A 14,946-nucleotide genomic window follows, 5' to 3' on the forward strand; every position below is an offset into this window, starting at 1 on the left:
AGTTATAAAAGATTCCTTACTTTTTTATTTGAGTCCTCTTCTGAATTAGAGTCCTTCTCTGATGATGGTAAATGTACAACACACTGAATTAGTTGCAAAACCAGTGCTGTAACCATCTGAATATACATAGGCTCTCCATCCATATCACTACTATTTAACCTTTAATGAAGAAGAAAATATTTAAATCATACAAAGAACGAAGAGAAGTTCAACTTGACTCGTCATGTTATCATCTGAAAATTCAGGACGCTTTACCAAAATTTCTAGACATTATCTTTAGTGCTTACAATAGTGTCCTTATATCTGTTTTTAATAAATTAGAAAAAATACCAATTCAATGCCTATACATACTTAATTAAAGTGGTCAAAGGAAAAATACAATATTTAATACAAATTTCTATACTTTATATGCACTGCAGATAAAAATTTATAAATGGATCGTATCAAACATTTCTCAAAATGATTTTTAAAATGAGGAAAGTCTTCAAGATTTCCAAATGCCCATGCATTCTGGTACTCATTTTCTTATTAAAATTTGCTACACAGTCAGCTCTTGATCATCTATCCTAGGGTACGAGGCCAGTGGCACCGAATGTAAAAAATCAAATTCTAAATCTTCAATTCTAAAGATACGGTAAAGGTGTAAGACTTCTCTTATATGCTGATAGTTTTTCTTTAGGTTTAATAGACTATACACAATGACGCTAAAAAATTAAGGTAAAAATAATTATTTTATGTAAGATAGCCTTCAAAGCAATCTAAACAAAATCCTATATGCCAGGTTAATACACTTAATCAGTCAGGAATATTATAATGATAGTTATGATAATGATACCCTATGACAACAAAGAAAATCATGTTGACCACAGCAGTGTATAACATTTCTCAGTTACTCTGTGCTTACTGAATTAAGAGCCTTTAGTCTCCATGACTTCCTACTACATAAAGGATTAAATCTAAGTTCCTTAGTATGGCCTATAAAACACTTGAACTGCCTTTGACTTTTTCAAGCCCTATTTTCTATTATGGCTTAACCAAGGATGATTTTGACCCTCAGGGGACATCTGCCAGTGTCTGGAGAAAATTTTGGTTGTGCCAATTAGAAGGGGAGGCAGTGGTTCTCTTGTCACCTAGAAGGTATAAGTCAGGGATGCTGCTAAGCATTTTACAATGTATACAACAACAGTCTTGTACAACAAAGTATTATCTATCCAAAATGTCCACAGCACCAAGACTGAAAAACCTCATCATAGATTTTTACACTTGAGGATGAAGGAACTTCTTTAAGTCCCCTAAATGTGCACTGTTTTTGCACATATCTGAGTTATTCCTCATGCTGCTCTGACTGAATTGCCTCGCTTTTATCTGATCACTAAAATAAAAATCAGGGATGATGAGGAATAAATATATAAAGATTATAATATAATGCAATTCTTCATTGTACTTGGTCTTTGCTATAATTAGTTACCTGAAGTTCCTCAAACTCCTCTTGCTGGTTGGTAATCTTGCAAGTGAAGTAAAAATTTCTTCCAAAATTAACTGCCTATGTTTTTCATATCTTGAGAATACCTGTTTAGTAATTATAAGATTTCAAATTATTATAATTATTTGAAAACAGAAATACTATATCACGTGACAAAAAATATCTGCCATTTAAAATAAAAATGTTTTCAACATCTTCAATGACAATGACTTAATCTGTACAACTTTTCCATCATTAATTATAATAACATTCTTGTAGAAGTTAGAATATACTAGTTTCATTTATAGGAGTATGCTACCTTAGAGATGAAAGACAAGATTTAAGTGATTTTAAATAATTTTGATTTAATTGTAGATATTCAGGAATTATTAACTGAAGTATTTTTAAAAGTTTAGAAGTGTTTAAAATATAAGGCACACAAAAACAGTCCTTATGTTGAAATAAACCTATGGAAAACTTGAATCTCCATTAATGTTGGCAAGTTTGGATATATTTTTCTGGGGGGGGGATAACAAAAAGTATGAATTGATTATACTTACTGCAGTGACTAACTTAATGGCACACAATTGTAGTTCACTGACATTTTCCACAAAAAATGGTGTTATTCCCATTGATGATACCTGTACACACAAAAAAGTAATCAGTATACATCTCTAGTTAATTTCAGAAACAGTCTACATTAACTAAATTTCAAAACATTCATAAACTTACCAGAAAAAACTGAGACAGCATTTTCTTTATGCTCATTAATCATCAGTATCTACCTAGTTCTGTTTCTGCTCCTTTCACCCTCAAACACATCAGCACATACCTTCCTTTATAGTGGCCATTCCTCTGATCTCCCCATGTTGGGTTGATAAATGTCACAAGAATATAAAGAAACAAAACATTTTGCTACTCTGGATGAAAATATCCTGGCATATTTCAAAGGAAATGATCATTTATCTCTAAACTAAATTCTAGAATTTAAATTCTACATTCACCTATCCTGTGCCCTAAATGTTTCTTTTTAAAACTTCCCCAGACTTGTATTTCTTCACTTTAGATATACTCTGAATGGAAAAAATCAACATAGTGATGCCATTATTACTGAGTAAGCAAGGTTATACTGAACTCAGACCCTGTATTCTTAAGTCGTTTGGTCTAGAAATGTAACAAAATGCTTCAAAAAACACTTACCTGAAGAATTGTTGTGTCTGTGAGAAGTTGTATCTCTAGCAATTCTGATAAGCTGCTAACAATGTCACAAACTTTATTATAAAGCATTACTATTACTCTCTGCTTGTGGGTAGAACATTTAGCCCGTTTTGCTTTTGAACTTAACAAGCCTCCTAAAATGAAAAAAAATCCAAAACAAGTAATTTATCAACTTTTAATAATTTTTAATAAACAGTAATAAAACTGTTTTATGAATTAAGGGAACACTTTTCTAGGGGGAGGGGGTGATACATAAATATACAACATGGCAAATAAAGCTGGTATTTATTAAAACAGAAATATTCTCGGGGCCTCTGGGTGGCCCAGTTGGCTAAGCATCCGACTCAGGTCATTATCTCAGTTTGCAAGATTGAGCCCCATGTGGAGGTCTACGCTGTCAATGCAGCTTGGGATTCTATCTCTCCCTCTCTCTCTGACCCTCCCCTCCTTGCTCCCTCTCTCTCAGAAATAAACAAATATTTAAAAAAAAAGAAATTTATTCTCTAGGGATATTTAGATAGTAGTCGTTCTTTTTTTTGTAAGTTTATTTCGAGAGAGAGAGACAGAGAGACAGAATATTCCAAGCAGGCTCTGCACTATCAGCATGAGCCCAATGCAGGACTTGATCTCACGAATGGTGAGATCATGACCTAAGCCAAAACCAAGAGTCCGATGCTTAACTGACTGAGCCATCCATGCGCCCTGTAAGTAATCATTCTTGTAACAGATAATCTATGGCACATTTCAGTGGCTACCAAAATTCGTATAAAATACTTACCTTTCTATTTTTTCTCATTGGTGCAGAATGGTAAGATTCTATTTCCCTTTCCATTAACTTGCAATTATTAAACAATAAGTAATTATAGATTATTCATGAACACCTAGTATATCCCCCTCTTTTTATTAAAAAAAAAATTTTTTTTTTAACATTTATTTTTGAGAGAAAGAGATAGCGTGAACAGGAGAGGGCAGAGACAGAGGGAGACACAGAATTGGAAATAGGCTCCAGGCTCTGAGCCGTCAGAACAGAGCCCAACACAGGGCTGGAACCCGTGAATCATGAGATCATGCCCTGAGCCGAAGCTGGACGCTTAACCAACTGAGCCACCCAGGTGCCCTCCTGTCTTTTTAAATATATATACGTTAACTATTTCACTGTTCATTTATAAAGGTTATAAATAAGACAAAGAATATACATCTTGAATCAATTCATTTTGTGGGTAACCTATATTCTGCATAAAATTAGGGGGAAGGGATAAATAGAACCAAAAGCTCATATTATCTGGGATTTTTCCCTAACCAGTAGAAATTACTTCTAATATATGTAAATATTTGCTAAAGAAATTACACTTAAACGGTACTAGATTAACTAAAAGTTCTATACTCTAGGTAAATTAAAGCCAGTATTTATTATAATTTATGGGATGTAATAATTTTTGGCCATTTTAAGTTCTTGCATTCTGACCCATCCAACATAATAAAATTATAGAATAATTTGACATTCTACTCAACAGCTTTCAATATAAAAAGGCAAACCAACCTCCATGAGGATCTAGTCTGTAAACAGGATCATACTGAGGATAGAGCGTATTCTGCAAATGAAATTTAGTGTATTGTATAACTCTTTCAATTACATCCTCAATATATACAGCTTTTGGCATGTTAGGGGATGTCATAATGTTGATAGTTGTAAGACAGGCATCTGCTGATTTTGTAACTCTCTCCATAATAAGGTCTCTCCATAATCTTTCTTCTTCTTCAGTATCGTTATTCTATAAAATAGCACATTGTTAGTGAAATGGAAACAAACACATTTATAGGTTAAAATATATATTAAAAAAGAGATATATTTGATTTTCCCTAGTGGAAACATGTTAAGTATTTTTATGTATGTACTTTTTTTTTTAAAGTAAGCTCTACACCCAATGTGAGGCTTGAACTCACCACCCTGAGATCAAGAGTCATATGCTCTACTGCCAGTCAAGTGCCCCAGTGCGTGTACATGCATGAACATCAGGAATGAAGTACAAAACTGATAATACTTTTAAGATTTTTATTTCAAAGTTTTCAAACATAATATACTCTATCTCCTAATTTCACCACTAGATGACACTCCAATGACAAAGTTATAGTTATCTTTATCTTCTATGTACTTTATCCAAACCTAAGATTTATTAGCTAAAGACTGTAATTTATATAAATAATTTTGTGTTTGGGGTATAAACATTATGACAGTCAAAACTTTGTTAAGTTCTGCTTGCTATTGTGAGAACGAAGCAAATATGAAAACAACAGTAGACCTCACTTAAAAGTAGTAAAATGTAATAGTCTCATTCCTATTACTTGTTTTCAAACATCACTGTATTTTTGAAACAGAGACTAAAGTGGTTATTATGCAGACTACTGAAAACATAATTTATTTTCTAAAATGGATAATTCAACTGACAGAAGACTGCATTTTAATTTACATACTGGCAACTTACATTATAATTGGGAAGGAGTGCTTTTAATCTTACTTTGAGAGTGAGAATCCTATCACATCCTTAATTTATGAAATACAAACTTTACACTCCAGGAATACTTTCAAATGCATGTTATTCAAAGCTTATATACATTGGGAAATGAAACAAACAAAATCATGATATATGTAAAGCAGAGAAGGGCTTTCTAATCACTAATGCCTAAAAACTCCATTATTTTTTCCTACTTCTCTAAGCTTTTTTTCATTTTACTGCTTACATACCTACTCAAAAAAATAAGATAAAGTAGCCTTTTTTAGACAATAAAATTGTTGTATGGAATAGTCAGTTAAGAATGTTCATCATTCATGCCAAATGTTAAGGCTACCTGCAACACATTAAATAATGCTAAGGCTTCAGGAAGTAGAATAATTTCAGTAAGACTGAGTCTGCCAGCTCTCCAGAACTCTAGATTCTTGACATTTGTTACAATTTCTTGTCAAAGTCTTTTAAAAAAATTCGTAGATTAAGGACGTAGTAGATTGCCACTATAGGTTTCTCTAGGCCCTCTGTTTCTCATTCAAAAACTAATTTAAAAAGGGCATTGGAAAAGTATAGATATATTTAATAGAAATATCGTGAGATTAATTTTCTAGATTTTTTATTCCATGTATATCACTTAGCAATCCTGTGGCTTCTACAAATACCAAGAACACTCTCTCATAAGATCCAGTGCATGTACTAAGTGTTTTAGGATACATCAAAAGTGTTAATAGTGGTTACTGCTAGATGAGAATATGGATGGACCGTTTTGAGCTTGTTGTGTTTTGGAAATTTTCTATAATAAATACAATAGTTTTGTAATCAGGTTTTAAAAATAAGGAAAATTCAGTAACTCAAAACTTTCCCAAATTCTTATCTCATAATAAATGCCTATAAGCATCAGTGTTTCTATTTATTAATGGTAGAGCTATCAAGATCAATTCGAATATAGACATGATTTTGAAAGTCAGCTACACTGCTAGGAAGGTAGATTCCAGGTCATTTATTTCAATCAGTTTATAAACCATTACATTATGTTGCTACTGCTTTTCACATAAAGGTACTAAAATACATTAACATTTGCTAATGTTTATTGAGAACTTAAGATGTGGAGACACTGTTAAGTACTTAACATGAATTATTTGATTTAATCTTTTCAATGACCATTTGAACAAGGTATAAAAATGGTACATAAGGATTCCTGTTTTAGGATACATTAGGAAATCAACATAAAGTTTCTAACTATTTAATTCTTCAGGAAAGGTCAAGAAAAAGAATTACTATCATTTCATAAATGAAAAAATATTTTAAACACACTCATCCACTTACACAAGGAAGAGCATAATGTAAGATTAAAGATCAGTTCTGTAAACTGAAATGAATTTAAATCTGTTGCTTATATCAAAGCAGTGAACTGACAATGTAATTTTGAATTACTAACTGTAATTTAGCAGCAGCACTAATGAACATAACTAGCAAATGGTAGTTTAGCTTAAATGAATGAAATTTGGGATTTCCCTACAAATCAAAGTTCTTTTGAAAAAACTTTAGTAAAAGTAAAATTAACAATATGGATCTTAAACTTACATGATTTAACAAAGTGGAAAGCTTGGACCCATCTTGAATATTCTTCTCCAAGATATTTAGGACTTTCACAGTTTTGTCAGTGGAAAGCTGAAATAGCAACACAATTTTTTAAAATCAATCATTTGTAAAAGTAATAAATTATTCAAGAAACATTGTGTACAATTATCACCTTTGGGCTACAGAATATATTAAAGAGTGAGAAAAGAAAATTTTCCCACTTAGATTCTCTATTTAAATCTGAATTATGTAGAGAATTAATCCCTTGTTTCTCAAGGACAGAAAAGCAAACAAAGAATGGGCACAAATGCACATTACTACTCTTAACATATAGCTTGTGAAGATTGAGTTTGTTCTGATGCCTGGCCCCTGTTCTTGTGGTAGTGACCCTGAACATGCATATGAACGAACGAACACACACGCATACTGAGACTTTACGTTTATTTTTTGGAGAGAGAGAGAAGGAACACAAGTGGGGGAGGATCAGAGAGAGAGAGGGAGACAGAATCGGAAGTAGGCTCCAGGCTCTGAGCTGTCAACACAGAGCAGCATGTGGGGCTCCAACCCATGAACTGTGAGATCATGACCTGAGCAAGTCTGATGCTTAGCCAACTGAGCCCCTAAATTTTTATTTTAATGTTTATTTTTGAGAGAGAGAGAGACAGAGTGCAAGCGGGAGAGGGACAGAGAGGGAGACACAGAATCTGAAGCAGGCTCCAGGCTCTAAGCTGTCAGCACAGAGCAGGACGTGGGGCTTGAACCCATGAACTGTGAGATCATGACCCGAGCCGAAGTCGGATGCTTAACCAACTGAGCCCCTAAATTTTTTTTTTAATGTTTATTTTTGAGAGAGAGAGAGAGACAGAGTGCGAGTGGGAGTGGGCAGAGAGAGAGGGAGACACAGAATCTGAAGCAGGCTCCAGGCTCTAAGCTGTCAGCACAGAGCAGGACGTGGGGCTTGAACCCATGAACTGTGAGATCATGACCCGAGCCGAAGTCGGATGCTTAACCAACTGAGCCCCTAAATTTTTTTTTTAATGTTTATTTTTGAGAGAGAGAGAGAGACAGAGTGCGAGTGGGAGTGGGCAGAGAGAGAGGGAGACACAGAATCTGAAGCAGGCTCCAGGCTCTAAGCTGTCAGCACAGAGCCCAACACGGGGTTTGATCATGACCTGAGCCGAAGTCGGATGCTTAACCCGACTGAGCCACCCAGAGGCCCCAAACTACCAAGACTTAAAAAAACAACAACAAAAAAAAAACAACGTTATTTATTTTGAAAGAGAGAAGGGGTGGGGAAGAAAAATGGGCGCACAAGTCAGGGAGGGGCAGAGAGAGAGAATCCCAAGCAGGCTCCACACTGTCAGCACAAAGCCTGACACAGAGCAAGATCTCACGAACTGTGAGATCATGACCTGAGCCAAAATCAAGGGTCCAACACAGCCAACTGAGCCACCGAGGTGCCCCTAAACTACTGAGACTTTGGTAAACTTCCCATACTTTGAAATACTCAGCAAATTCACTTTGTGAAACAGAAATAATAGCTATATATAATAACAGAATTTATGAAATAAACTTAGGATTGGAAGTGTCATCTCAGAAAACTGAGGACATATTCCTATACAATAAATCAATCTCTCTCTCTGCACACAGCAATACTATGAACTAATAGCACATTAATTATTGGTTAACTATGTTATATGTCTGGCTTTAAAACACAAATTCATGGAAACCCTTGTGCACTACTGGTGGGAATGTAATTGGGTGCAGCCACTATGGAAAACAATATGGAGGGTCCTCAAAAAACTAAAAATAGAACTACCATAAGATCCATCAATTCCACTTCTGGGTATTTATGTGAAGGAGAAGAAAACACTAACTTAAAAAGATATATGCACCCCCATGTTCACTGCATCATTATTTACAATAGCCAAGACACGGAAGCATCCACAGTGTCCAGAGATGGATGAATGGGCAAACAAAATGTGGTATATACATGATGGAATATTATTTTGCCATAAAAAAGGAAATCTTGCCATATGTGACAACATGATTGGTCCTTGAGGGCATTACACTAAGAGAAATAAGTCAAAGACAAATGACATATGATCTCCCCTGTGGAATCTAAAACCAACAAAAACCAACCCAATTCACAGATACAGAGAACAGATAATTCTGTACAACAGGGAACCTGCCCTGGTTAGAAGAGGAGAGGGGCACCTGGATGGCTCAGGTCATGATCTTATGGTTTGTGAGATCGAGCCCAGCGTCTAGCTCTGTGCTGACAGCATGGAGCCTGCCTGGGATTCTCTCTCTCTGCCCCTCCCACTCATACGTTCTCTCTCGCTCTCTCTCAAAATAAATAAATAAATTAAAAAAAAAAAAAAAGAGAGAAGAGGAGGAGAGAGGATTCATCTTGAAATTGTATCTGCACAGCAATCATGCAGTAGTTTAGGAAGTGAATGGTGGCTCATAAAGATTATGGGAAGCCATCCCTTGATGCTGTCACTATTGTCTGAAGTTATTATCAATGAAAAATACTCTGCTATTTCATTAGAAAAGAATGAGACTATTTAGCAACAGAGAGCTCACAGGAAAGACAACTCACAAAAATTATTATAAAGCCTACAGCAATGAGACTATGTACTTATTAACAATTAATGTGCTGAAACTGTAGCATTACCCTTTTACCACTCTAAATGGCTAAAGCAAACGCCAAGGAAAAATTTAGTGTATTTCTACATTTAAATAATCTGAATATCTGAGACAATAACAAGAAAAACAGTGGGAAAAAAAATCCAGGCCCATGCCTCTTTCGGTGCAATGAGATACAGTTTTCTTTAGAATAATTTACAGAATACTTCTTTGATTCAAGTTTAAAAAAAAAAAAAAAATTCAGTTAGCCTCTCAGAAGGCAACCAGAAATTGTTTTCAGTATTATTTACTTTATGTAAACTCTGTAATTTGCCTTGGAAACTTTAATTTCAAAGATCAGACCTTAAGTAAATATATAAAATTTACTTTAGTGAGATACCTTATCCATTATACCCATTGCTTTAATTTTAGCAGATTCACTGCCGAGTTCATTAAGCTGGTGTTTTCCTAAGAGAAGTTCCTGAGGAATTTCATCATCATCACCTGAAAAACCAAACCAAACAATTAAGGGAGAATACATAGCTCAAAATAGTAAGTTTAATTTTTTAATAAAATTTCTGGACACATAGACAAATACAAACAAACTAAACAAATAACAACCTAAGAGGCTTCTGCACACCTCAAGCGCACCCCTAACGAGCGAGGACAGGGATTAAAACTAGAGCTCTGACTGGGATGGCAAGAGGACTCAGATCTCGTGTCTTCACTCTCAACCAAGTTCTCTGCCCCAGGGGGTTGACCTGTGTGCACTACATAACAGTCTCTCATGCCCTCTGGCTTCTGTTTGGGTACAGCTAGTGGGGTGCCCTGTCAGAAGATCTAAAGAGAAGGAGAGTGAGGTCAGGGTATTTATATCCGTGACTCCTTCCTTGTACGGTCTCCTCAGGCTGCCTATGTCCTCTGACCAAAAGGTTACTGCCTTTTTTCAAGGCAGTCTACGATATTTTTTTCCCTACAGAGTGAGAGTTCTGGTAACTTCTCTTTACCCTTGTTCCTTTCGGAGAAGCGATGGTAACAGTTTCATGGTTGTTAACCCTGGATTCTGGCACTATTCTGTCCCTAACTCTGAAACTGGTCTCTTTCTAAGTAAGTCCTCCTCAAATTATCCCAATTTGAGAGTGTCATCTGTCTTCTGGTTGGGATCTTCAATGACATGGGAGACAGTTTCTCAGCACACCACTGGAGTTTTATAAATGACAAAACTGCTACTCCAAATAATGGAGAAATGCATTAATGATACTTAGGGAAGTAACTCTGACAAAACAAATATTTTTAAAATCAAGGGTAATATAATATAAAGGGTAATATACCTTTTAAGGCATTTTCAAATAGATGGACTCATATCAGAAATTATTGTATATCACATGGCTTTTGTAAAATTAGGTAAAATGTTCGTACCAGCTGAAGGTGGCATAAAATGGTTGAGAATAGCTCTAAACACTGCAATCACATTACATTTTTATATTTATAGATATGATCTTTACATATTATTATAAAAGGAATATATAAATATTACATTAATCCTATTGTATGTTAATTGGTTTACTATTTTGTTTTCCGTATTAGATTCTGTATTACTTGAAACCAGGAGCTGGGATATTTATCTTTGCATCTCTAGCACTTAATATATTACTGACAAAGAGCAAGTATTCAATAAATATTGGCTATAAGAATAAATGAGCAGATGCATGGGTTCCTGTTTCTGCATCCTTGCTCAAATTAGTACTTAGGTCCTTATCTAGGACCTACTCAAGTCTTACCTGCGTTAAGGTTTCCTTAATTACTCTCACCTACCTTGGTAACTGCACTTTCAGGATTCTTAAGACACTATCAATAATTAATAATACCTGATTTTTATACTAAAGTTTTCAATTTCTTGACAATACAGACTACACTTGACTCTACAACCAGATTTCAAGTTGCTTGAGAGCACTTAATCATGCCTCTGTATCTACTAGATAACTGGCAGAAAGCTAGACACATAGGTAAATAAATACATTTAAAACTGATTTTATATTTAGAAGTAAATATATATTAAAATGATTTTACCAAATGCAGTAAAATCCATATCTTCTAAATTATCCAAAATATTCTCTATTGAGGCTGTGAATCTCTTAAAAGTTGAAGAATCCATCATTTCTACAAAAAGAAAAAATAAAAACATTATGATCATATTACAAGTAGAATACTGAAGTTGAACACTATGAACAAAGACAAAAATTTACCTTCAGGTGTTAGTTTTGGTTCATAAGCTTTCCTCTTCTTCTGTTTTTCTTTTTTCTTCATTTTTCTAGCAACTAAATCAAACAAAAGAAATACTGAAATACAGGAAAGACAACTTAAAATATTTCTATTCTTGCGCTTAGGTTCTTCCAGAACATTAAATACTTAAACAATAACCACTGCCATTCCAAACTAAATACATACTTTTGTCTTGATTAACAATTAGGAGTTGTTAATGAACTCAGAAAAAAGTATCAAAGAGTCTTCAAAGTTAAACCCCTAAATTTAAGGTGGCTTATGTAAGAAATCCGTTGATACTGATGTATTACCCTCACTAAGGCTGGGAGGAGGAGAATAATCTTCCATGTCAGAATCTGATGGGCTTCGGTTTCGATAACGACCACCACCTGAACTCCTTCTTCCTTCATGAGAGTGGCCACTTCTCCTATGATCCCCAGAGCTTCTTCTGTCACGTTCTTCATATTCCCAAGCTTTATCATCATCTTTTTTATGTCGTTTCCTAGAGGCTAAAAGCAAATCCCCATGACAAATAATTTACCTCATTTAAAAAGACTATTAAAGCTTGTACTTCACAAATTTACCACATGGGGGAAAATCATTGTGTGGGTCTAGGAAATTCTGAGTTTTTCTGTTTAATCAGAAATATGAATTATGGTATAGAAATAGTATCACTTATTTTAGCAATATCTATCTACATTTAAATATTTTTACATGAATTTGGTTTGCTAACAAATATAGATAGGAATGTTCTGGGAATTAAACAGCGCTCATTTCAAAGAAAGATATAATCAGCAAGTCAGTAAAGATAATATCTAACCATCAGGATGAATTAAGGCATGCAAAACAATCTTTATTTAGGATGTGGATGAAAAACAGAAACACCTTAAAGCATTTAGATTACTGATGGGGAGTAGGGTTTGGAGGAAAAGTAAACTTTTGAGAAAGTGTTATAGAATATGGGGTAACCATGTATACCAACAATTAAAAGTCAAGTTAAGCCCACAATTTAGGTAAAATTCAACAGACTGATAATCTAACGTCACAGGCCTACAGAGATAGAATAAATCCATACAGTTGTAAATACTCACACTGAATTCAGTTCCCCAATAACATATTTGCTTAAACCCAAAGAAAAAAGCTTTTAAGCTTATAAATGCTATATAAACAAATTTATGTATGTTACCTTCAGTCCCTCCCCCATCTTTCCAAGGGTCTAAGCATTCTGCTAAAATCACCAGTATTGACAGGAACTTCTAGGCAGAACTGGCAAACAGATTTCATCTGACACATCAACTCTGATCAAATGGTAATAGCTGCCAAGAACATTATATTTCCTTGAGAAAGCATCATATTTCAGCAAGAAAGACTGATTAGAAATGTCTGTCCTGTGAGAGCCTGAGGGCAGTACAAGTGACAAATATTTACCATACCTGCTCTTGCATGCAGTACCAACAACTTAAAACTAGGTTAGAGAAGTAATGTGTCCTACATCTTGGGATTCTTGTTTTGACCACTTGTTGCTGACAATGAAATACTTTCTAATCGTTGAACTAAATGTGACTCCCTTGCTTTCTTGTAGCTGACTTCTATTTCAAATCCCTAACTATGATCAATACTCAAATACTTAAGACAAAAATAACGCTTGAGTCCCCTTAAATTCTTAGATTTAAGGATGCCAATCTTACTAGCATAGATAGATGTATTCTACTACGCTTGTACTGGTGCCCTTATGTGTGAATAAGCAATGCCTACACTCTGGCTAATCTCACCCTTACATGCTGCCTTAGCTGCTCCTATTCGAGAATCTAGTTTGGTTTCTGGTTCTGGACCCTTCTGTCCAATCTACTGACAGTATGGCAGAAAAAGATAATTTTGTTTCCTCTTTTTGGTCATAGACTTGGCACAGAAAGATGGTTCATAAAAAAAGACAAATGTAAATGCATATATTTAAATCTCCAATGATTTTCTTCATAATTAGGCATAAATTTGACTATGAAATATGAGGAAGAAGTAGGACTTTCTCCTCTTTTGCAATTAGGGTATGCCCCAGTACGTTCTCTTAGTTGAGAGGTTGCCTTATAAACTAATATAAGGGGTGTGTGTGTGTGTGTGTGTCAGAGAAACATTTAGCATTCAATAAATACTTTTTCAACAAGTACTAACATACCTATCAAACATGAGGAAAAACAACTAATAAGCAAACTTGTTCAGAAAGAATTCTATGACCTCAAATATGAACTAGTCCTTTTGAAACTTAATTTCATACGAAATCCATTTCAAGCATTCAATTCTATGATTAGAAAACGCTTGAAAAATCTTACAGTTGTTAGCAAGAACATACAAAATACCGTACCGGTGATAATTTTTATAGGCCTTGAAGATTTTTTGTTTCACATCCATTAAACTTTAGGAAATTTGGATAAAAATAGGACGGCAAATTAGAAAAAATTCCCACCCAACTTCTATGATACAGTGTGTTGTAATAAGGTTATCAGGATCCCAATTCATTGTTACTAGTTTATTCTTTTGCTATTACTCTCAAGAAGTAGGGGAGGAGCTCAGTAGACAGGTAGATAAAATGTGACTTGAGTGTCTTCCACCTTCCCTAACTTTCACCTACATTGCTCTTTAGCTTACATCTTCCCTCCTTCCCCAGCAACACACTGACCTTGTAGTTGTGCTATGGCTATCCAGATCTATGTGGCCCAACTTTCAAAGTTACCCCTCAACCTTTCCCCCATCCTTCAACAAAACAATTGCCTTAGTTTTAGATTTTCAGGAGTGCAATTTGATTAAACTGCAGTAAAACCTTAAGTTTCAAACAGTCTCTCTCAAAGCAGCATTAACGCTTGTGTTTATGTTCTCATACTACTTTTACATTTTGTACTACACTATATTCTCACTGCATTGTTTTTGTTGTGGTATAATGACAATGTGTTTATGTAAACTACCAATTGCAATTCCTCCATCTCTCAAATCAGCGGCTCCAGAGTAAATTTTTCTATAGTTACTTGTATAGAAATTAGAAAAACAGGAAGCTACTCTGAAGTCTCTTAAAAAATCCAGAGAAACTTTTCTTCCTCCTAGCAAGGGCTGAAGCTGAGGTTCTCTGATACGAGCTTTCAGTACACTTGGAAACAGATATAACAGGGTTCATGGCTTTAAGACGACACTAAGTGCTTCCATAAGATAAAATGAGAGCTCTCCTAACAGAAAGCAAGGAAAAGAAGAGTGGCTGCACTCATGACAAACATAAGGCATGTGTGGCTCTCTTCTCTTACACTT

The 14,946-nt window shown here is 34.8% G+C and overlaps 1 protein-coding gene across 1 annotated transcript in view; it reads right to left on the reverse strand.

The window, feature by feature from the left end:
• NIPBL (NIPBL cohesin loading factor) overlaps positions 1-14,946 on the reverse strand; it is a 201,482-nt gene that overhangs the window by 54,320 nt on the left and 132,216 nt on the right. The window contains 10 exon segments of the mRNA XM_043599796.1: positions 21-159; positions 1,469-1,569; positions 2,023-2,103; positions 2,663-2,814; positions 4,221-4,452; positions 6,769-6,855; positions 9,797-9,900; positions 11,467-11,556; positions 11,643-11,714; positions 11,970-12,167. Coding sequence (XP_043455731.1) covers positions 21-159; positions 1,469-1,569; positions 2,023-2,103; positions 2,663-2,814; positions 4,221-4,452; positions 6,769-6,855; positions 9,797-9,900; positions 11,467-11,556; positions 11,643-11,714; positions 11,970-12,167 — 1,256 coding nt within the window.

This window comes from Prionailurus bengalensis, chromosome A1, assembly GCF_016509475.1.
Source record: "Prionailurus bengalensis isolate Pbe53 chromosome A1, Fcat_Pben_1.1_paternal_pri, whole genome shotgun sequence".
Taxonomy (NCBI): Eukaryota; Metazoa; Chordata; class Mammalia; order Carnivora; family Felidae; genus Prionailurus; species Prionailurus bengalensis.